Source organism: Cricetulus griseus, chromosome 6 (genome assembly GCF_003668045.3).
Source record: "Cricetulus griseus strain 17A/GY chromosome 6, alternate assembly CriGri-PICRH-1.0, whole genome shotgun sequence".
Classification (NCBI taxonomy): Eukaryota; Metazoa; Chordata; class Mammalia; order Rodentia; family Cricetidae; genus Cricetulus; species Cricetulus griseus.
The window spans coordinates 104,193,521-104,218,760 of record NC_048599.1 but is presented as its reverse complement, the minus strand read 5'-3'; the positions used below and the strand labels follow the sequence as shown (position 1 = coordinate 104,218,760).

Here is a 25,240-nt window from a genome sequence, read left to right as displayed (position 1 = left end):
TCATGTGTGCGTGCCTGTGTGTGTGTGTGCGTGCCTGTGTGTGTGTGTGTGTGTGTGTGTGTGTGTGTGTATGTTTGTAGGTCAGCTATCAATACCAGCAATCCTTTTCAATTGCCCTCTACTTTGTGTTTTTTTTTTTTTTTCCAACTTTTTTATTTGAATTGGAAACAGGATTGTTTTACATGACAATCCCATTTCCCTTCTCCCACCCGTCCTTCTACCTTGTGTTTTGAGGCAGTGATTTGTCTAGGTTGTCTGGCCAGAAGCCCCAGGATCTTCCTGGCTCTGGCTCCTCAGTGCTGTAATGACAGGTACACCCCAGCTTTTTAACAGCTAGGGATCTGAACTCAGGTCTTCCTGCTTGTGTGACAAGCATGGTCATCTCCTCAGCCCAAGCCACCCTTTAAAGATTTATAAAGCATACCTTTACAAGCTCCACAGCTTCAGGGGCAAAATCACAGCAATAAAGAAAGGATCCTGGAATGTTCCTATGCAAATGGAAAAGGCATTTAAAATGCAGAGGCAGCCATGTTCAAACTGGAGAAGGTGTGACAAGCACTTATCATTGCAGGTAACTTTGAAACTCCTGTCCTGTTGAAGAAGTGCCTGGTGCTGTCTTACTCCATGCTCACCTGGAAATTTCTAAGCCCACCCTCCCACCTTGTCGTTCTCCCCCATGCCTGGCATGCACAGCTCTGCCTTCTCCAAGCCCCTCCAACCCTGTGTCCCTCATTCTTTCTTTATTTGCAACTTGTTTGGCGTTTGAATCTTTCCACACAGGTGCTCTGATGTTTGGACAGGGCAGAAGCACATATAATTTTATCATGGCAATAAATGCAATTTCTAAAACAGAATCAAACTCTAATACATGTTATTATCAAGCATTTATTGAACCTAATATACACCAAGCATGAGAATATGAAGTAGGAAATAAAGTTACCTAATTCAACTACTGAGATTGTGTGTTAAGGAGCAAAGCAGGCCTGTATAGGAATTCTGGATTTGCTACTTCTTTATGAATTTAACTTTTCTGAAAATCAGTTTCAGAAATTTCTTTTTTTACATGGGAATGTTCACCCATGTGAAAATCTTGACTAATTTTAATCAGTCTCCAAACTTAAACACATTCTATTTGGCATTTGACATCCAGAAATGATGGCTGGACTCTGTGTTGTTCATGGACAGGCAGATACTACAAACTCTGTATGTTGGTATCAAACAATCTTTGTATCACGCTGCTTAGAAAAGTTCTGGATTGCTGAAAACAGGTGAGTATGGCACTATCCAGTGACTGTAGGTGAAAGCATGGGTCTGGCTCTTGTGGATTGTATATTTGGGGGCATGGCTGGTTTCATACAACTTTTAAAGGGGGAGAGGACCAGCATCCCAAAGTGTCTAAGTCTTGAAAGTTTTATTGGGACAGGTTGGGATTGCTAACTGAGAATCAGAGTGGCACAGGGCTTAAGGGTGGGATCATATGCTAGGAGTAAGAAGTACACTGATCTAAAGAGTCCAAACTGGCTTGTGGAGAATGTAGAGAGAGGTCTGAAGCACAGATTAAGCTTCTTAATTTGATTCAAGAGACATTTCAGGCAAGGTGGACTTCTAAGTAAATAAGGAATACAAGCAAAACTACAAATATAGCAGCCCTGACTTAGATTATACTCTTAAAAGCTACCTGCTGATAAATACTATAATTCACATATAATTCATCTATTCTGCGGCACTAGGATTTGCATTCGACTTAAGATCTGTCCACACTAGTAGAAGTATAACAAGAAGGACTTGATTATGGAAAGTCAGCCAGCACTAAATTAAAGTAAAAGATCACAGCTCGTGGTTTTGTTTTGTTTTTCATTTGTCTCCTATAAAAACTATGCTTTGTTGGGCAGTAGGGAACCTGACTCTCCTCCCAGCACGTAGGAGGCTGAGGCAAGAAGAGTCAATGTTCAAGGTCATCTGGGCCACAGAATGAGTGAGCCTGTCTCAAAAAAAGAAAGGAAGAAGTATGTAAGTACATCTTAGTACTTTACTCTAGCATAGACTTTGTGATATATCATGAAACCCATATCACTGTGACTTGTGAGCTACTGAGTGTTGTGTGCCTATGAAATGTGCTCAGTTAGTACTCTGTGTGTGTGTGTGTGTGTGTGTGTGTGTGTGTGTGTGTGTGAGAGAGAGAGAGAGAGAGAGAGAGAGAGAGAGAGAGAGAGAGAGAGAGAGAGAGAGAGAGATCTGTGGCTGAGGAGGAAAGGCCTCTGGAACCAGGCTGCTCCATGCCTAACATTTGGCTCCACCATTACTAAGTGATGTACTGGGGATGGTTTCTTAATCTGTCTGTAACTGTTTCTCCATCTTTAAATAGAGGTAAGTGTGATGTTTAAGGTAGCTGGGAGGGTTGAATGGATCTACATGGTAAGGTTTCTAAAAGACTCATGGCTCAGAAAACAAGCACTCAACAGATGTCAGCCATTATTATAGCTGTTGTTGCTATTATTGTTATTATTTTAAGGAAATCTGCTTTTGCCTCCCAGGAACTTAAGACTCAGATGGCCCTCTAAAAATGTCTATATAATTCAGAATGTCTTTCTGGACTCTAGTCCAGCTAACACATGTGAAAGGCCTGCCATCTACCTTTGAGGAGTGACAGAACACCTACTGGACCTAGGATAATCTAGCAGCTAAAGGAAAGCATGTGCCATGTGTCCGTTCTATCAAGGTGACAGCCTGACCTCTGAGATGGAATTCTGACTGCATCAGCATCCCAAGCTGCAGACTTGTGACCACCCCATGACCTTCCAAGCCTTTCTGTAAAGTCAGCTGACTGCCTTGGCTCTTCTCCCAGTAACTGGTGTGCACGTCACTACCACCACCACACCAGCAGACACTGTCTTGGAGGAGGTTTAAGAAAGAAATGATCCCTGGAGAATGATCTGACCCTTCAATTCCAATGTTCTAATTATGGTGAAATATTCTCAAAGTGTAACACATTAATCCTGGGGGTGGGGCGCTTAATTCTCCCTTTGGAAGGCCCGTCACTGTTGGCTTTTAAAGATAAATTATTTCCCCAGGTTATTAAGCACACCTGTAATCCCAGTAATGGAGGATAAAGATGGAAGAATCTTGTTTGAGGCCAGCCTGATGTTTATAGCAAAACCTTGTTGGATAAGGAAGATGAGGCGGAAAAAAAAAAAAAAGAGGAAAATAAGGAGGAAGGGAAGAGGACAGGAAGGGGTGCAGAAGAGGAAGGGATTTAGAACTTTCCATTAGGAATTAACTCAAAAAAGCGGTGAGGCCAGGCATGGTGGTGCATGCCTTTAATCCCAGCACTCAGGAGGCAGAAGTAGGCCTTGTCTACAGAGCAAGACAGCTAGGGCTATGCAGACAGACCCTGTCTCAAAAGACAACGAAACAAAAACAAAAACAAAGAAAAAGAAAGGAAGGAAGGAAGGAAAGAAGAAAAGAGAAGTGAAAGTGCAACTAATACAGACCTATAATCAATACATATTGAGCTCTTGTTATATCTTACTGTTAGGCTACCTGGAATATACAAAGTAGACCCTCAAGAAATTTAAGAACAGCATTCTTAATAATAGCTTGAGAACAGGCATAGAGCCAGTATGGGGTCACCAGGGTGAAGGGACCTGGCCATGTGATACAGGAGGATAGAAAACTTCATCATGGAAGCTGGAAAAGGGAAGACAAGACAATAAATACAAAGAGTATGACTATCCCGATTCGCCAGCACCTCCCGTGCCCAGCCCCAGCAGCTGCCGGTAGAAAACATTAGGGAAGCACTGTATGTTACACTGGATATACGAAAGCATCAATGAATAACATGATGTTTTGGAGATGCATCCTAAATCCAGAGGTGGCATGATTTTGACATTATGGTAGTAATTGTTGAATCAAGGTGGTGGATTTATGGAAATTCACTATACTGTTCTTTGCCTTCCCAAATGTGATGGAAAGTTAAAAAGATCATATTGTTAAGTTAAAAAGATATGCATGCAGACTGGAAATTGCACAGCAGCTATGTTAGCCCGATGGGGACGCCTCACCTCCTCCTGATAGAAGGTCCCCGAAATAGGCTTATGTTGATTTTAACAGGGAAATGATATGACAGGTATTGTATGAACTTAAAGAAAGAATTGGAGAGATCAGAGGAGATCAAAGATATAGAGAGTCTTGTAAGGGGTGGCTTCATCACTGAAACACTAAAACACCAAGGTGAGACTGGTGGTGACCTCGAAGGGGGCGTAAGGAGGACATCTGTGTGTCCTCATCTAGTTCTACCTTCCATCTATTTCTACTTTCCTGCTTGGGCTCAGCACTACCACTCCAGATGACTTTGAGTCGAGGCACAACAATGTGCTGTGCAAAGGGTGTATGTGTGTGTGTGTGTGTGTGTGTGTGTGTGTGTGTGTGTGTGTGTGCGAGAGAGAGAGAGAGAGAGAGAGAGAGAGAGAGAGACAGAGAGAGACAGAGACAGAGACAGAGACAGAGACAGAGAGAGAGAATGAATGTGTCTGTGTGTGGTGTTCTAGTGACACTGATACCATATGATGAGGAGTGAGGTGTGTGCTCCAAACCTAGTTCTCTGAGTAAGGTACCATCTGGTACCCAGGAAGAGCACACTATGTCTGATGTTAAGCAAAGCACAGCTTGGTGGAAGGATGGAATCTCTTGCTCTTTTCTCATTCTGTCTTCTACGTAAACACAAGTTTAAAAACTACTTCAAACCCATGGCTTCAGAATGCTTTTTCAGAATGCGTCCCAGTTCATGAGATGTTACTCACTAAGAATGTGTCTTTTGAAACTTGCTTTAGTCATGGTTTATATGGGAACTCAGAACTCTTGGCATAGGCATGACAAGGTATTCCTGAATTTTTCAACATCCCATAAATATATAAGATTTTGTAGGGGGAAACACTTCAAACTCACTGCAAGGTGTTCAGGATTGGAAAAACACTATTTCCAGCACCGCAGCCAACCTAAAATTGAGAATAAACAAATGTGAATGCACTACATTTCACTCCCAATATTGGATTTTCTATTTAAAAAAATAAACGATTACTAGATTTCTGGGTATGGAAGAACTTGTGAAACTCAAAGGTCAGAAGAAACAAATCACAACAGTAACAATCAAAGTTCAGCTGTGGAAATCTTTACAGACCCACAAAAGCCCCCTCCCAACTGAATTAATAAGTGCACAATGCATTGCAGACACCACAGGGCAATAAAGCATTTGCAGGAGCTATGATAAAGGGCAGTACTCATAAAACAGACAAGCCAAGGGGAGGAATGGGCAGAGCACAAACAACATGGGACCTCTTGATGTCTGAAGAACCAGGAGGCACACTGAGTGAGGAAAATGTATAAACTAAAGCAGGGTAAGAGGGGTCTGGAGATTCAGACCTGTAAGTTTGGAAGCTCGGGAGGCTGAGGTAAGAAGACCAGGCTATGGAGTGAGTCAGTCTGAAGTCAGCCTGAGCGATTTAGGGAGACTCTGTAGCAAAATGGGTTGGGTTGTAGAACTCATCTATCATGTTCAAGGCCTTTGGTTCAAACCCTATGAGTGACCGAGAGAGAAAGAAGGCTGTCTTGAACATGTATAATATTCTTGCTTCTGTCTCCTGAGTGTTGGGTTGTGGAACATGTCCCCATGTCTGGTCGTATTATATTAGTATAGCTTCTTAGAAAGCAGTTTGGGAGTCTGTTTTAAGAACTCTAAACCATTCCAAATATTATAAACTAGAGAATCTAACCCAAGATGGGAAAGGAAATGGAGGTAAAGTCTACACCCAAAGACATTTGCTGAGACAACAATTAATGCCAGAGTATGACAGCAGGAAAGTAAAAGTGAGTATGGTATCTCTCTTGCAGAAGACTGTGCAGCCATGAAAATGTTCATAGATAATGATTACAGGCGGACAACTGTTTATGATGTGATGTTAAATAGAACAATGCAAAGTCTCAAAGCTCACACACAGCCTAAACCAAAGCAGAAAATGTGGCTAAGTAACTTGTTCATGGGATTGTGAGTAATTGTATTTCTCTTATGTACTCTTGCAAATTCTCTGTAATCAACAACTGTTACCTGTAGAATTAGAAAGATGGGGTTTAGGTTCAAAAATGGAAAACCACTATCTACACTAGATTACAGCAAACTAAACTTCTGGCTTACTTTTTATTTTACCCCAACAGGGGTTAAAAAAAAAAGAAAGAAAAGAGTAAATATTAAAACCAAAAGTTTATCAGGATTTAAAAACTGCCCCCAAGTTAGAAAATTGCAGCAAATTAAAGGGGGAAAAAGTAACACAAATGAAATTAAAGCCACAAACTTAAAACTTGATTGATTAAAGATGTGAGTCTGCCCTGAGTATGGCTTCTGTGTGCACTGAGAGTCTGATTAGGTCTGGTCTTTCCACCTGGGCAAGCTGGACTATTCATAAAATAGTGTGGGCTGTACACTTTCATACCCCATCACCTCCTGTCTTGTCCCTTGGACACAGTACCTCCAGTATTCGGAAAGTGGCATTGCTACCAGGAAAGTGCTCTGTCTTTCCAAGCCCTGTGTTGTGTTCTTCCGAGTTCAGGTTGGAAAAGTTAGACCTTCCTTTGCTCAGTGGGTCTGACGAGACACAGCTCTTTCTACAATGGGTTTCTGTTCCCTGCATTCTTGAGAAGTTGCTTCTGACTTGATCCCAGGATGATTCTTCCATTTTCTCTTTAGTGTTTTGATCAACTGGAAGAATTTCAGGAAATTCCCTCAACAGCCAGTTACGATCCTTGAAAAACTTATTCTTATGAGTCTGGTAAAATGTGTCCCAGTATTTGTTAGCATCATCTTCAAACTTAACTGAAACAGAGAGGAAAAAAAAATCCATTTTACTATGAATTGTATTTACTATTGGTTGCTATTTTTGTAACTAAATACCTTTAATAATTAAATATTTAAGCCATATGTGGTGATGCACACCTTTAATTCCAGCACTTGGCGGGGGTGGGGTGGGGTGGGGTGGGGGGAGGGGATAGGGGGATGAGGGGGTGGGATGGGGGCTGAGGCAGGCAGATCTTTGAGTTTAAGGCCAGCCTGGTCTACAGCGCAAGTTCCAGGACAGCCAGTGCTACACATGTCTAGAACAACCTAAAATAAAATTTAAAATATTCAATAAAATACTATAAATATATTACATAAAATGAAAATGGCCCCATAGGCTCATAGGGAGTGACACTATTTGAAAGGAATAGGGTATGTGGCCTTGTTGGAGCAGGTCTGGCCTTATTGAAGTATATCACTGGGAGTGGGCTTTGAGGTTTCAGAAGCTTAAGCCAAGCCCAGTGGCTCACTCTCTCTTCCTCCTGTCTGCTAATCCAGATGTAAAACTCTCAGCTACCTCTCCAGCACCATGTCTGTTTACATGCTGCCATGCTTCCTGCCGTGATGATAATAGAATAAAGCTATGAACTGTAAACCAGCCTCAATTAAATGTTTTCCTTTATAAGAATTGCCATGATCCTGGTGTCTCTTCAAAGCAATAGAACACTGAGTAAGACACATATAATTATCAATAATTGCATTCTAAATTTAATAATTTTAATATTATTATAATAATTTTACTTATCTGACATAAGGCTAAAACATATAAAAGTTCATTAATTTTCCTCAAAAGATCAATATGTAAGATAGTTAATTCTACTCTTAAAAATCTATTTTTCTGCCAATAGTTGGCCATTCCATTTTGTGAGGAATAGAATCTTTGAGAATTATTTTCTGCAGCTGAGTTTTGAATTTTATATCTATCTTTCTCTCTATACATATATAATATGAGATACATACAAGACAGGATCTCACTATGCAGCTTTGACTGGCCTGGAACTTGTTATGTAGATCAGACTGGCCTCAGACTCAGAGATCTGCCTTCTTCTGCCTTTGAGTACTGAGGCTAAAGGCATGTGCTAACACACCTGGCCTAACAAATATATTTTGTGTGGCTTTTTATTTTCTTAGAGGAAGTACCCATTCCAGTCTGTCTCTACAAATGCACTTTAAACCTGACAAATGTGCATACTGGTGATCAGAAAGAATGTGGGAATTATAAACGACCTAACATTAGAGCAAGAGAGTTACAGTTCACTCTTACTGAGTTCCTGGTTCTACATTTGAAGAAAGGAGCTGAAACTGCTTGTAGAGGCCACCCTGTAACCGCATCCCTCACCACACCCCCAAATCCAGAGGCATCTCTTTCTATTGCTGTCTCCAAGAGAATTACTGATGCCTTCCTGAATAGACAAGCTCTTAGGGATGTCATCCCTGGGTTAAGGGACCACAGTTATGTCAACGGTCTCAGAACTTCAGGCATTTCTTAGCCTTCTGTTTCTTTCCATCTCTACTGCGCATTAACAAAATGATTCAAACCAAGGATAGTAACACAGGCCTGTAATTCCAACACTTGGGAGGCTGAGGTAGGAGGATCACAAGTTAGAGCTAGTCTGAAATACACAAAGAATTTGAAGCCAGCTTGAACTATATCAAAAAACTATTGCCACGAATAAATCATGGTAGCACATATCTTTAAGTTTAGTACTTGTGATGAGTAAGGAGGTTCACAAGCTCAAATAAAAACCAAATAAATGAAAGAATAAGCTAAGTAAATAAAATAACTTGCTCACTCTATCTTTTATTGAACGGCCATTTCTTGACTCCAATTATGTAACGAGGCTAATCCTTAGGCTTAATCCATGGATTAAGAATTACCTTTACACTAGTAAGCAGACTCATGACATTTTAAAAGTGCTTTTCAAGTCTGCAAAGCCTCCTAATGAGTATGTAATGATCTCCAGGGTTTAGTGTTGGAGAAGAGTGGGGTATAGGGCAGTATGTGTATTATACCATTCACTGGAAGGAAGGAGGAGAGGAAGAAAACTGCATGTGTACACAAGCATGCAGGCACATGTACTCACATCCTCACTAGCATGCATAGGTACACAACAGCACCAGGCATGGTGGCTCATGCCTGTAATCCCAGTACTGGGGAGGCTAAGCAGAGAACTGTCACCAGTTTAAGGCCAGCTTGGCTACAAATTGGGACACTGTTTCAAACAAACCACAAGACCAAACAAGCAAATTTTAGAAACCTGTGGTTTAATGGAGAATTTTTGTTTAGTTTTGATCCATGTGAATTTACCATCGATTCCCAAACAATGCTGAACCACAAATAAAACGAATGGAATCCTCTCATTCATAATTTCAAAGAGTCTCAACCTATCAATCATGTAGCTGCCTGCAGACAGTGTCCTTCACTTCATGACTGTCCTGAAGCCCTCATAGTTTTCCTTCATTTTTATCCTTATGGCCTTGTCCCAGAGGCCTTCACTCATCCAGGCACACACTTCCTGAGTCCACTCTGGCAACAGAAGTTAACAACAGGCATTCCATTTGCATTAAGGTCTGAGGAATGGCAGTGGGCCCTATCACTATAAGGAATTGTGTGCTATTTAGTCTAAGCCATCATCACATCTGCATTAACCAAAGGAAGCCTATTTATGGTTAGTCCAAAAGTACATATTTATCTTGAAAATAGTTCTGTCTGTGTTCACTTCTAACAATCAAAGTGCACCTGTGTACTGTGGAAGGAAACAAAACAACATTCTGAAAATTAGACTCAGGAGGAAATAGAAAACTTCTAGATTTCCCAAGGGTTTTCTTACAACTTCTTGTCTTCCTTTGTCTTAAGAACTCTCTGCATAACTCACTCTGTGCAGACAGATTTTGTACTTAAGAAAAAGCAGCCCAAAGACCTACATTCAGAGCTAATGAGACCCACATTTAGTCGTATCTCTAGAATTTGGTTGTCCAATATGAATCTACTTATGAAGTGAAATTGAAATGAATCACCATTAACTAGAATTTAATACTACACTGTGGATGATCTCAAAGTGTATTCCCCTAAGAATTAACCAGGGTGGAGTAGGGAATTCAGGAGAGTAATGTGACAAAAATATGTGCAAACAGCTCTATTTATTGTAGGAAAGAAGTGATAACTAACTCAAATGGTTAGCCTGGAAATGAGCAAGCAAACTATACATGCCAAAACAGGGCAGACCTATGCAGCACCTGACACATACAGGATAATAAGAAGAAAAACACTCATACAATAGCTAAGACATTGGTGGCAACTTTTACTTTATTTTATATTCATTCAGAGTGGATGAAAGTTTGGAACAGGGTATTATAATGATTATTAAATAGCTCTATCTTTTACAAAGTTGTTGGCAAAGATAAAGAATAGTAAGGGGGGGCTGGGGAGATAGCTCAGTGGGTAACTACACTTGCTCTGCAAACATGAGGACCTGAGTTCAAATCCCCAGCACTCACAGGAAAACCTCCCATGGTTGTGCATTTCTGTAACCTCAGCATTGGGGGGTGGAGACAGGTAGAGCCTAAGAACTCACCAGCCTACCCAAAAAACCACAAGCAAGCAAGCAAGCAAGCAGGAAACAGTGAGCTTCTGGTTTACTGATAGTAAGGCTAAGTGTACTAGAAGAAGACATGTAACCTCCTGCTGTAGCTTCTACATGCCCACATACAGGCACATACACTTGTACACTTACATGCATGGAACACATAAACCCAAACACAGAACCTCATGTGAATTATCCATTCATCTTGTCAACTTCCTTTAATAAGAATCAGCATATCTGTACAGCCTGTTTAAGTCTCCCATATATTTATGTATGTGTGTGTGTGTGTGTATAAATATACATACATGAGAATTTATGGAAAACAAGCATTATCAGTTATTAATCTGGAATGATGCAACTGTAATAAGTTACATTCAAATAAAAACACATTGGGCACCTAAATTCAACCCTAGCTAGGTGTAGTGGTATACCCCTTTAATCCAGGCCTCAACAGACAGAGGCAGAGGCAGAGGCAGAGTCAGTCACACATCTGTGAATTCTAGGCGAGCCAGGGCTATATAGAGAGACCCTGTTTCAAAAACAAAACCAAACCAAAAATCAAGCAAACAAAAAATGCCAACAGTGGCACACAATTTCAGGCTCTATGTCAAATGCGTTTCTTAGATGTTTTTCCCATTTACTCCTAACAGTATTGTTACCTAGTGACCTATTGTAACCTATTGTTAACTATAGTATTATTAGCCTAGCTGAATTTCTACCTTGTCCTAATCTTGTTTTTCTTTGGGAACAGGATGTTTTTAAGGTTAGACGTTCTCTTCAGGTTAGCCAAAACCAACTGGCACTAAGATAGCTGATCATGATTTCTGGAGGCCTGTTCTTAGTGATCTAATTTACATATGAAGTAACACCCTACCAGGCTGCCTTGGAAAGAATCACCATACTCTAAAAGATGTGACAGTGCCTGAGAACTGCCATTGCCAGAAAAAAACATAGATATTCCTCCCTACACTGACCTTTTCTTCCCATTAACTAACTGCACAAATAATGGGTTTCATTGTGACATTTTCATACATGCATATAAAGCACTTTAATCACAGTCATCCCATTAATCTTTCTTATCCTCCTTCTCCTCTCTCCTTGCTCCTCTTCTTCTCCCCCCATTTCACTTATCCCAAATCTATGGCTTACCTATGCCCCATGGGATGAGATCTATGAGCCCAAAACTCCCACTTGTCTGTGTGATGGACACTGAACAAACTTGGGTTCTTCCCATGAAGCTTCATTTTTACACTCTGGCTTTGCCACATCAAAGGAAGGAAGGAAGGAAGGAAGGAAGGAAGGAAGGAAGGAAGAAAGGAAGGAAGGAAGGAAGGAAGGAGGAAGGGAAGGGAGGGGGAGGAGGAGGGAGGGAGGGAGGGAAGGGAGAGGAGGGAGGGAGGGAGGGAGGGAGGGAGGGAGGGAGGAGAGCTGACCATGGGGGAAGCCAACAATTTGGAGTTAACAGTATTTTTCAGATAGACAATATTATTCCAATTTGTAGATAAGAAATTCAGTGTCAAAGAGCATGAGATATTTTCCCCAAGGTCACCTAGCTAAAAAAAGAAGTGTCAGGACTTAGATTAAGTCGGTCAAATTCCAAAGCTCTTGGTTCTTGGCCATCACATAGCACTATTTCCCTAACAGAAATCTAGTATATGCTCCCTCCAAAATATTCCTAAAGATAACCTTTTTTTTCTGATTCTTATTTTCCTCCCAATTACAAAGCAACACCAAGTTGAAACTAAAACTTCAATGCATTGATAATAAATCTAAAGTGAACCGTGAAACCAATGCTGACTGGACTTAGCCTTCACAAAGAGCTGTGAGTACAGAATCAGTTAAGCCCAGTTCTTTCAGTGAGATAAAATACAAGCTGGATGAAGTTATTGGATGAACTCAGGACTAGCAACAGAACCACACAATGTTCTAGAGTCAGCACCCATGGCGGGAACACGCTGGCATTTTCAACTGCACCCAGCAGTGTCTTCTGTCGATGCTGGCAAGTCCACAGTTCCCCAGAGTGTGCAATGGTTCCCAGGACTTTACAGAAGCACAATAAACTTCATCATAATTATGGACCTGAGACAATAAATACCTCCAGTGTATGACTGAATTCCCGGAACTGAAAGTGTGCCTGCCTATAATGACAGGGAACAACAGGTGCCACTCTCTAACTATGACAGAAAAACTTCAGGCTCACTCGGCTGTTAACTGCCACAAGTTCAGGCCAGGAACCACAAAGAGTCAATCCAGTTTGGGGAAGGCTGAACTGCCTTGACACTAACAGGTGTATGATGACAAATTTTCCTTGGAGGAACACCTTTTTCTTTTGTTGTCCTAGGTTGCTAGCTGTCCAGGATAAATCGTTCTATGCCAATGACAATAACAGGGTTATAGCGATCTGTTTCAGCATAGCCTGATGAGGAAAGTTCTCAATTATTCATTTATTAAGTCCCATACAGCTGAGCAGAACAAGGAATACAGCACACTAACCATGCTTACAGGTTCATAAGTCATCTGAATCACACTGAATATCAAAACTGAAAAAACAAAATTAAACCATTTATGTATCTGGCATATATGATGTGATTAATATGAATTATGAAAATTTATTCTAAGTTGCTATGTGACAAAAAGTAATTTAAAGTTATTTTTGCACATCAATTACGCAAATACCTGAACTCCCAAAGTTGGAAATTTCCACATGTCACTGAAGGAAGTTCACTGCTAATAAAAGAAGACTCTTAAAATTATAAAATTAAAAGTGTAACTCTAAGGGCACTGCATGGAAGTTTTAGAGCCAAGTTGTCTTTGAGGCAGGCACACTGCATTTATCAGCACAGGGTGTTTAATTCCTATGATTTTTTTTTTTTTTTTTTACATAGAACATTCTCTTCAGTGGTAAGGTATTCACAGCACCAAGTGTAGATTCCTTTATTATTACCTGCCGGATGTAGACAACTTATCCTAGGTATGACTTCATTTACAAAGACATTTTAAAGTTGAGATAGCAGCTGCTGTTGTTATTAAGTTTTACACTTGCTATACAACCTGCTGACATATAGCACATGAGATATATTTTAAGGAAATTATAAAATACAATCGTGTTAACTCAAGAAAATTCTGATTATATCTTTTTTATTTCTCTGGGTTAAGCAAGTTTTAAAAGAAATATGAGCTATAATAAAATTGAAAAGTAATTAGGAAAAGAAAACATGGAATTAAAAATCATTAATCTGGGCAATCTAACTGAAAGAAATATTGCTAACTAGAGCCTGGATGCTATACATTTTCATTATACAAATGAGCCCATAGCCATTCGGCAGCAAAAGGCGATTATCTGTCATGCGGAAGATCTTATTTTCAGATTGTGAGGGTGTTTTCTAGCTTCTGTTTTCACCAACAGCTCTGACAATAGGTGAGAAATGGGAGAAGGGAGAGTGACATACAGGGGCCAAAAGATATGTGACAGGGTTGGTTAGCTTGGAAGAGCAACCAGTATTTCCTCCCAGTGGCATTAATAAAGGAGATAAGATCAATAAACAGGGCGCCTGCTCCACAATGCTCTGCAGATAGAACCCTTTGTGATGGCAGAGAATTGGCTCTTTCAGACACTCTCGCAGATAAGAAAAGATGGTGGCTAGGTCAGAGCTCCTTTAGGGCTCTCACCAAGTTTGGGGCCAGAGCAGAGTGATCTATTCCCTTGACCCATATTCATCAGAGGCAAACTAGAAGCCTCACCCAAGACTTCTAGGGGGTCTACAATCCCTCGAAGAGATTCTGCTGGCTGCCTGTCACTGGAATATCCTGCTATTCACTGTGGTTGCTCAGAACACAGTTTTCCTTCTTAGCTACCTTCCTGGCAGTCCTAGCTACATCCTGCTTTATATATAATAGTCCCCCTAGAGTCTTTTCTTGCAGTGTAGTCCCCTGACACCTTGGAGCCCAGAACACTGAGCAGAGGGATGCAGAGGAGACCCAGCAAAAATCTCTACTTGTCTGAGTTATTTTAAAATGGAATCTTTAGTTCTGTATCTTTACAGTAGCCAGAAAAATACTCAGAAGAGACTGTCATAGTAAAAGCAAATCAAATGCCTCAAAGTGGTACTGCAGGCCTTCGTGCCCGCCTTTCCTCTTCCACAGAGAGGCCAGTCATCACCTTTCTATTTTGGTCACACTATGGTTCTGTAGGAACTGTCTTTTTCCTTTACTGCGGTTTCTGAGGCGCTAAAATAACCTCATTAGCTTCACTCAAGTTCATTGTTAACACAAATAGGACAAAGTAGGCGGCCACGCACAGCGAACTTTAACATTATCAGTCCTGCTCTATTTAAGTTCCGAACAAAATATTCAAATGGAAGTTAGGAAAAAGTCCCTGGTTTTTCATATTATAGGATAATGTGCAAATAATACTGTGGATAAGTTTTAATTTTCTGGGAATGAATTAAAACAACTGATAATGCTGAACTTAGTTCAGGCTGGAGTGGCCACTCATCCAGGTGGCCACTAGCAGAAGCTTGAGTAAAGTAGAAAATATGTCTGCGCAGCTGCTGGCAAAGAAGTGCAGTTCTCCTTCCTCAACAACAGTGACAGAGTTCCTGTGAAGGGATGTGATGCTGACTGACTTAAGGCAACACAGTCCCTGGTATAAGTCCAACCCCGATACTCGTTGGCAGTATACCACTCTGGGACTGCCCAGTTAGGGCTCATAAAAATAGAATAATTCCACTGGGGTCAGAGGCTCGTCTTTCCTGTCTGAAGGACTGCAACTAAGGAATAACAAACCGTGCCAAAGGATACAATAGGTCACCAATGACTCCAGAGAGCAAGGTAGGCTGGCACTGGCCCCTTTGCTAGCTCAAGGCTGAGGCTGTCTCATTATCTTAGTTTCTCAAGATACCTTTGCTTCAAATTCCAGCAATCACAGACTAACATCATTTCAACAGTGTTTCATTATGTGCCTTACAAGGAAGACTATAAACATTTTTCCCTGGGGAGCTTCTGAATAGCTGGTCAACCTAAGACTGGAATTCTAGCTTTGGAAGAGGCTTTCTATAAAGTGCCAGATAGGTATTTAGTCTTTATGTGACATTTACAGTCTCTTTGGAACCAAACAGCCCCAAAGCAACCACAGACAGTATGTCAACAAATGAGAACACCTGTGTTCTAATAAAACTTTATTTATAAAAGCATGCTATAGGCTAGGGAGATGGTTCAGTGGATAAAGTGCCTATGTAAGAGTTCAACTCCTCAGATCCTTAGAAAGCACATAAAAGGTGTGGCAGTGGGTTGATCCCAACATCAGAGAGGTGGAGAATGGAGATCCCTGGGGCAAATTTACTAGCTAGACTGGCCAGAATCTGCAAGTTCTAACTTCAACAAGAGACCTTGCTTCTATAAATAAAGTGGAGAGATACTGGGGAAGACACACATATCAACTTCAGACCTACATAAACATGTGAAAACACACACACACACACACACACACACACACACACACACACACACACACACACACACACACACACACACACACACACACACACACACACACACACACACACACACACACACACACACAACAAAACCTCAGTAAACTGGATTTGGTGCATAGGCACCACAGCCTGCTGATGCCAAAGCATGCTCTAAAACATGGATGCCGCCACAGGGTGATCAAGAAAGTGGAATGAGTAGCACCCAAACAAAGCCATGTGTTTGAAGCCTGGCGGAAGGGGGGTGGTAGGGGGGAAGTGTAGGGGGAAGCTGCTCTTTGAGAGGTATGAGGGGATGGAGGAGTCATAACACTGGTTAGGAGTATAAGGAAGCTGCTATGCTGCTGGTGGCCTGTCTCTCCATGTCAGCGCTGCTTACATTGATATGAAAATCTGGCAAACAACATGAGAACTCTTTTGTGAATTATGTAAATTTCTGTATATATTTGGTACTTCAATAAATTATTTATTTTTGACTTTTGAGATGGGATCTTACCAGGTAGCCCAAGCTAGTCGTAATTCACTATGTAGCTCATGTTTGCCTCAAACTCATAGTAACCCTCCCATCGTGGTCTCTTAAGTGCTGGGATTACAGATGTGCACCACTATGCTTAGCTCTTATGAACTATTATTTAAGGAAGGAAGGAAGGAAGAAGGAAGGAAGGAAGGAAGGGAGTGGGCTGAAGAGATAGCTCAGAGGTTAAGAGAACTGACTGCTCTTCCAGAGGTCCTGAGTTCAATTCCCAGCAGCCACATGGTGGCTCATAACCACCTTGAATGAAATCTGGTGCCCTCTTCTGGTCTGCAGGGCACATGCAGGCAGAAGACTATATACTTAATAGATAAAATCTTAAAAAAAAAAAAAAAGGAAGGAAGGAAGGAAGGAAGGAAGGAAGGAAGGAAGGAAGGAAGGAAGGAAGGAAGGAAACCCATGCATCCTAGCACTGGGGGGAAGGCAGAGGCAGGAGGATCACTGTAAACTGGAGGATGTCTTGGTTTACATTTTGAGTTTAGGTCAGCCAGTACTGTATACTGAGTTAGTTCAGTTGGTAATGTGCTTGCCCTGTAAGGAGTATTGTCCCCATCACTCATGTAAAATGAGCTGACCAAGCACAGTGGCATGTTCTTGTAACCCTGTACCAGGTAGGCAGCAGCAGATCTGGGGAGCTGGCTCAGCATGAGGACCTTCCCAAGCATGAGGACCTAAGCTGATCTACAAAATCTACATTAACAATGAACCAAAACAACAACAAAACCTGGCATGGTAGCATATATTATAATCCAGCAATGAAGCAGGGGTAGGTGGGTCACTGGGGCTCCCTGGCTGCCAGCCCAGCCTCCTTCCTGAGGCCTAGACTAGAGAGAACCCTGCCTGATCCCTCCCTGCAAAGGTGAATAGCTTCTGAGGAACAGCACTCTTGGTGGATCTCTGGTCTCCACATACATGTACACACACATATGTACCCGTGTACACATGAACATACACACACACAACAAAAGGAGGGAAGGAAGAAGATGCTTCAAAGACGAAATCATTTTAAGAAAAATCAGGTAGAAGATGGCATATAGAGAGTACAGCAGTCAGGCAGAGTGACTAGGGACACTGGCCACTGTCTTCTGAACATTTTATTCGTGTACTAATTTGGGGTAGGGGGATTTCAAAACAGGGTTTCTCTGTACAACAGATCTAGCTGTCCTGGAACTTACTTTGTAGACCAAGCTGGCCTCAAACTAACTGAGGTTCACCTGTCTCTACCTCAATGCTGGGATTAAAGGTGTGCACCACCACTGCCTGGCCTCAGAGTGCTATTTTTTAACATTGTGGTTAAAAACACACAAAATGGAGCATCTTAGCCATTCTTAGTGCATGATCTCACAGTGTCGGGTGTGTTCACATTGTGAAACAGACCTAGAATTTTTCCCAAATGCCAACTCTCACTCTAACCCCATTACATAGCTCCTCCTTTCCACCTACCAGCCCTTGGCATCACCCTCATGTAGAATGTTTTATTACCCGTTTATCTACAGTGGCCATGGGCCCCAGCCATCTCTGGGAAATGGCTGCCGAATCCATGTTCCCAGAATATCTGGGCATTGTTACATTATTACCCAGGTACTAGCAAGGCACAGTTCTTTCCTCTAAGGCTAAACTTACTTGTCTTTTCATTAACTTATGAACAGACATTCTTTAATAATATTGCTTGTTTTAAACACTCGAGTTTTGATTGTGTTTATCCTTTGCCTATCATGGAGACTGCTGCAATAGACATGCAATGCACATACCTTCTTAAGAGTGTGCTGTGAATCTTTTGGGATATAACTTAAAAGGGAATTGATGAATTATGGGGGAATACTATTTTAAATCTTTAAAAAGTTTTATTTTATTTGTATGAGTGTTTGCCTGAGTATATGTAAGTGCTCCACATGCATGCCTGGTGCCCAAGGAGGTAAGGAGAGGGCGTTAGTCTCCTGGTATTGGAGTTAGAGGAAGTTGCCAGCAGCCTTATGGGTGCTGGGAATGGAACCAGGGTCCTCTGCAAGAGCAGTCAGTATGGCAATCACTCTTAACTGCTGAGCCATCTCTCCAGCCCCTCCATTTTTAATTTTTAATGAGCCTCACAGCAGTTTCCATAGTGGCTGCACCATTCACATCAAATGTACATAAGGACTCCTGTTTCTCTACATCCTTTTCAACACTTGTCACTTTCTAGTAGTTTAACAGTAGCCCAAGCCAAACTTCACAAGCTATTTATGAAGTTGTCAAGGCCTTCCCTGAATTAAACTCAAAATACAAAGTCTCCCAATATAACTGCTTTGATCCCTGCTAAAACCTTCTCCTGGGCTAGGGAGGTGGCTCAGTAAGGGAAACAGCTTGCTGTACAGGCAGGGGGACCCAAGTTAGGATTCCAGGTGTGGCAGCATGTTTTTGTGATTTCAGAGCTGGGAGTGGGGGTAGAGACAGAGCTCACTGTTGGCCAGTCTATCTGAAATAGTGAGCTCCAGAGTCAGTGATAGATCTTGCCTCAAAAAAATAGGATGGAAAGTGAAAGAGGAAGACACTTGAAATCAACCTCTGACCACCCCCCCCCCACACACACTCCCTTATCCTAAAAGGCTAGTGATATTTTGATAGGATTTTTTTTGTTTTACTTAAAGTTTATGAATTTGTTAGAAGTTTCTAGCAAGTGAAATGCACAATAACACACTGAAAGTGGCATAGCTAGAAGGAAAATTTAAAGTTATATTTTCATATCTTGCTTAAAATGCTACCCATATGTATATCTCCCAGAAAAAGCAATATGACTACCAAAAGACCAATTATAGGGTGAATACATAATTTATTTCATTAATTTTGGTCCCACAACAAGGGAAGAACTGGGAATCCCACCAAAGGGAGCAAATGGGTTGACTGGCTGGGGTATGAACTGAGAGCTCTCAAATGCAGAGACACGGTGGGGAGCCCAGTTTTACCTTGTTCTTCTGGAGCAACTCGTGTGGTTGAGTTTTCCTCTACTTTTTTTCTAGCTGCTGCTTCTTCTTCTTTAGACCACTGCATGTGGTCCCTGTTAAGAAAAAAAAAAAAAAAAAAAAGACAGCAAAACATGGTTGACAAGTAGGGAAGGCAGAGCCCATGTGGCTGGGCACTCCATCTCACATCCTAGATCAAAGAATACAAAGTGCTCCATGTCAAACAGACTCGGTTAGTGTCGGATGTTCCTCCTAGTGCTAAGTGCCGCCCTGCACCTCCTGTGTCTGGCTGTGGGACAAGTCAGCACCTTTGGGAAATGGCTGCATTGGTCATGTCCTCAGAACATCCCAGTGCATGACTGTCTGTGGGCTGATATGGGGCCTGTCTTCTAACGGTAAATCTACTGCCTTTTGTTAACTTCAGAACAGGGAAATCTTTTATTTATTTATTTATTTATTTATTTTATTTATTTTGGTTTTTCGAGACAGGGTTTCTCTGTGTAGCTTTGGAGCCTATCCTGGTACTGGCTCTGGAGACCAGGCTGGCCTCGAACTCACAGAGATCTGCCTGCCTCTGCTCTGTCTCCCCAGTGCTGGGATTAAAGGTGTGCGCCACCAACGCCTGGCCCAAGGAAATCTTTAATAGGATTTAATGTTCCTGTTATAACAAACATTCTGATACTCTACTACCAGAAATGTGTGCAAGCACACACATGCGCACATGCACATATGTGTGTGTTTTATGTGGACATGCCAATATCAGTTGTTTCCCTCCATCACTCTATTTTTTTTTTAGATTTATTTACTTATTTATGTATATGAGTGCTTGCATGCACGCCTTTATGACAGAAGAGAGCATTAGATCCTACTATAGATGGTTGTGAGCCACCATGTGGCTGCTGGGAATTGAACTCAGGACCTCCGGAAGAAGAGCCAGTGCTCTTAACCTCTGAGCCATCTCTCCAGCCCCACGCTCTTCATCACTCTATATCTTATTTTTTGAGATAGGGTTTCTCACTAAACCTGGCATTCACCAATTTGGCTAGAATTACTGTCTAGTCAGTCTGTCTCCACATACTCCCAGCTCTGAGATACACATATGTATCACCACACCCTTTAAATGTGATTCTAGGGACCCAAACTCAGGTCTTCATGCTGCATGGTGAGCACTTTACCCACTGAGCCATTTCCTCAGCCACAAGATGCAAGTTTTTATAACATTTAGTTCCTCTCTAAATTTTAAAGTAATTTAAGTTTCACTTTTCTTCTAAGCTATCTCAATTTCTGGAGTAGATTAACTTATATTTAAATGAAAAGATAGTTTTGTTGTTGCTGTTTTATTTGAGACAGATCTCATTGTGTAGGCCAGGCTGACCTCACACTCACGACAATTCTGCTTAAGCCTGCTAGGATTATAAGTGTGTGCCACCATGGAGCCAAATGACAGAGGGCTTGATATGAGATGTAAAAGGCTCATTTTTCTTAAATCTCTCATCTGATGTATTTTTAGTTTCAGAATTTACTCTCTTTGTATGAGAACACAGTATTTTGTGCTGTAAAAATGTTTTTTGTTGTATACTGTGTATGAAGCCCTGGGTTTGAAACCCAGAACCGCAACAAAGAAGGAAGAGGGGTGGAGGAGGAGGGAATAAGAGGAGGAAGTATCTTCTTGAAATGAAAGTAACATCTATATTTCCTGAAGTGATTCATTATTCTAAACAGTGAAACAATCAAATATCCTATATTGAAGTTCCCTATAGCTTATTGATACTGTCTTAGTTAGAGTTGCTATTGTTGTGATGAAACACTATGAAAAAAGCAACTTGGGGAGAAAAGGGTTTATTTTAGCTTACACTTCCAGGTGACAGTCCATCACTGAAGGAAGTCAGGACAGGAAATCAAACAGGGCAGGAACCTGGAGGCAGGAGCTGATGCAGAGACCATGGAGGGACACCACTTACTGGCTTGCTCCTTGTGGCTCACAAACCTGCTTTATATGGAAACCAGGACCCTCTGCCTGGGGATGGCCCACCCACAATGGGCCAGGCCCTCCATCAATCACTAATTAAGAAAATGCCTTATAGGTTTGCAGACAGCCTGGATCTTATGGAGGCATTTTTAAAAAAACATTTCTTTATTGATTCTTTGGGAATTTCACATCATGCACCCTAATTCCACTCACCTCCTGGTCCCCTCATATCCTCCCCTTACCCCTACAGTGCCCCGAAAAAGAAAATCCTAAAAAATCAAGACTAAGCAAGACAAAGCAAGCAAACAAACAAAAACAAACCCTCTTCATTTCTCCTTCTTTCCCTCCTCTCCAACACCTCTTCATTAATCCTTGTGGCATTGGGATCAGTGTGTCACAGAGTATAATCTTTTGTCCAATCTACCCCATCTATGGAAGCATTTTCTTAATTGAGGTTCCCTCCTGTGAGATGACTTTAGCTTGTGACATAATACTAGCCATCACAGATAGCTATAAGAAACAATGGGGCAGGGGTGGAAGCTGAGACAGGTAGACCCCCGAGCTCACTGGCCAGTCAGTGTAACCAAGTCTGAAAACTTCTGTCTCAGAAAAACGAGGTGGACAGCAAATAAAGAAGATACTCAGTGTTGATCTCTGCCTCCATATGCACACACATGCACCTATACCCCCGCATGCACGCAAGACTCTGATCCTGTTATCATACCATATTTGTAATCATCAGAGCAATAAAAAGGGATAAATAAAATTCTTGGCAGCTCTGGTGCCTTGGCAAACATTAATCGAACAGTTGGCATGATCATAATCCCTATATGAATCATTGTCATTTACTATTTATTATAGGTCAGGTGTCACACAAAACACATTTCACATATTTGTCTTATTTGATCTTTTCAGAACTTCCGTAAAAGAGTTACAATCCTGCTTGTTTTATATGAGGAAATAGAAATATAGCCAGGCAGAAACTGAACTCAAACACAGGTTTGGGTCATGTGTGGCTGGAATTGTCTTAAGGCTGCCAACCAGCTCCCGAATAAACATGGAGACTTATTATTAATTTTGAATGCTCAGCCTTTGCTTAGGCTTGTCCCACTAGCTCTTTTAACTTAATTTAACCTGTTTCTAATCATCTACATTTTGCCTTGGGGCTTTTTACCTTTCTTTCATTCTGTATGTCCTCCTTCCCTGCTTCCTCTGTGTCTGACTGGTTGGTCCCTGACGTCTCCCTGGTTGGTGTCTCTTTTTATTTCTTCTCCTGAGCCTAAATTCTTCCTCCTACTTACTCTCCCTGCCTATACCTCTTCCCTCGCTATTGGCCATTAAGCTTTTTATTAGACCAAACAGGTGCCTGAGGAAGGCAAGGTAAAACAGCAACAGATCTTTATGTAATTAAACAAATGCAACACATCTTTGCATAGTTAAATATTCCGCAACAGTCATGTCAAAGTCCATCTTCACTCCTTAGTCCATTAGTGTCTATCAAGGTAGCTGGGAGTACTGGGTGTTTTAAGACTTACTGCTTATTCATCAAGGGCATGATTTTCTTACTGCACATAGAGAAAAGGGACATGATGACACAGTGGCATCACAGGGTTAGCACAGATGGGTGGAAATGCTAGCTCAGCCAGTCAATGCTATCTGGGAAAACAGGAAGAACAGAAAGGAGGGTTTGGGCTTGGGTTGGAGGAAAGGCAAGGGGGCAACTATTCTTCCCAGCAAGAGGTTGGCAATACAGACAGGATCTATACAGAGAACATTGAAAACATCCACTTTGACTGCTGCTCTTCAGCATCTGCTGGTCAAGTTGGGAGCTGGGTAATTGGGATTTCAGAGAGTGGTGAGCAAGATCATGAGTGGGAAGAGCTTCAGGGAGATCAGTTAGACTGCTGTGGTCCAGGGGTAATGAACCCTAGTACCAAGGTGGTGGAAATGGGAAACCAGAAGGAAGAGCTCAGGAAGACACTGAAAAAATCTGTTGTGATCGAGACATGAACTACACCGGGAAGAGTCAGGCATGACTGTAAAGGCATAACCATGAATGTCTAGAAAAGCAGGGCTAAAATGACAGAATAAGGAGTGACCTTGGGTGGCATGGTGAGACACTTGGTTCTATTCTAAGTGGTATTTATGCAATCAGATATGTGAGTACATTCTGGTGACCTAGTTACCTAGCTATAAACATCCCTATTGAAAGGTGAGAAACTGGTTCATTCTTTCCTCTCCTCCCTCCCCACTACCTTAAAAGAAAAGAAAGGAGGAAAAAAGAAAGAAAAAATGAAAAAAGAAAGAAAGAAAGAAAGAAAGAAAGAAAGAAAGGACGGACAGTATCTTGCTATGAAGCCCAAGCAGGCTCCAACTTGCAGTAATCCTCCAGTCTCCGTCTCCTGAATGTTGGGATTACAGACTCAAACCATCATACCCAGCTCTGTCCTTTTAAAAAGGATGTTGGGGGTCTCCATGAAAAGCAAATGAAAATAGAAAAGAATTTCACACGTGAAATCTAACTACAAGTATTTTTAAAGAACTCAATTACAACCCAAACTATCACTAAGCATCTTTGCCGTTTGTTCTAAAGGATGGAATTAGAATAGACTTTTGTTTTTATTTAATTACTATAAAAAGGTGATCACATAGAAACCAGGGCTGTCAACTGTACTTTATATACTGTTTATATGTACATATAAATACTTCTGATGTGACAGTTATAACATTAAAATCAATAAGTCAGTCATTTAAAAATTATGACTAAGGCTGGGGATGAGTTAATTATCTATAAATGTCTACAATATATACAAAAGAAAATGGAACAATTGTGATAGGAATGGTGCCCATAGCCCCAAACACTCAGAAGACCAAAACAGGAGAATTACTTGAGCAGGAGCCAGTCTCAACAACATGGTGAGACCCCATTTCCTAAAGAACAACAACACCACAGCAATAAAAAGATAGGAGGGTCAGAACTCAAGACCAGCCTCTGTTACATAGTCATTCTGAAGCCAGACTGGGCTATATGGAGAGAGCCTGTTTTGAAAAACAAACCTTCATTTAGTGTACAGAATCAAGTCCCGGGACAATGAGAGCAAGTGTGGTCTTTAAAACACTTGTCTTAGACTTGAGTTGTACGTTCTATTTCTTGAGTAGTTTACAGATGTGGTTATTTATTCAATTGCTCTTAACTTCCTTACATTGTTCTTACCTGTGAAGTGAGGAGAGTATCATGCAAGTTTGCTCTGAGGGAAAGAATACCCCACAGCAGTTATGGATACCCCTGCTGCATTTACAGGGACTCTGCAGCTCTTAGCAGCAGCAATCAGATTCCTCTGCAGGAGAACCCAGCAGCCAGCACTAAGGATCTCTTAATTTTTAAGCACGTGGCAATCAGCTAATCAGACAGCCAGGCATTTAACAACCAATGGAAAAGTATTTTCCACTGCTTGCTCATAAATTGCACACCTTGGAATTTATTAATAAAGTGTCTCAAAAGAACAGTGGAGTTCTGTGCAGGAAAATATCTGTACAAAGATGATTACAGGAACACTATAATAGCAAGAACAGGGAGGTGTCAGAAGTGAGTTCAAGGTCTCAAAGAAAAGAAAGACACTGCCATTCCAATTAACATGTCTCCAGGAACTGCATCTGATCAGAAGGGTGTGCTGCTTGCAAAAGTCAAGACGAAGGGCCCAGGGCAGAAGTTCACTTGGTTTTTATTCTAAGACAGCAGTGATCAAGTCTTCTCCTATTGGCTGGGATCCAACCTCACAGCTGTCCTCAAATGGCTGTTCTGATAATGCAGCAGGACTTCATGCTAACAACACTTTTACTTGGT

At 41.4% G+C, this 25,240-nt stretch overlaps 1 protein-coding gene across 2 annotated transcripts in view; it reads right to left on the bottom strand.

The window, feature by feature from the left end:
• Positions 1-25,240, bottom strand: part of Mettl8 (methyltransferase like 8) — a 91,554-nt gene that overhangs the window by 10,698 nt on the left and 55,616 nt on the right. For both annotated transcript variants that reach the window (XM_027420210.2, XM_027420209.2), the window contains exons 3-6: positions 19,431-19,522; positions 6,519-6,862; positions 4,945-4,994; positions 425-488 (exon numbers count right to left, since the gene is read on the bottom strand). In XM_027420210.2, the coding sequence (XP_027276011.1) occupies positions 425-488; positions 4,945-4,994; positions 6,519-6,862; positions 19,431-19,522 (550 nt within the window). The remainder of the gene's footprint in view (positions 1-424; positions 489-4,944; positions 4,995-6,518; positions 6,863-19,430; positions 19,523-25,240) is intronic.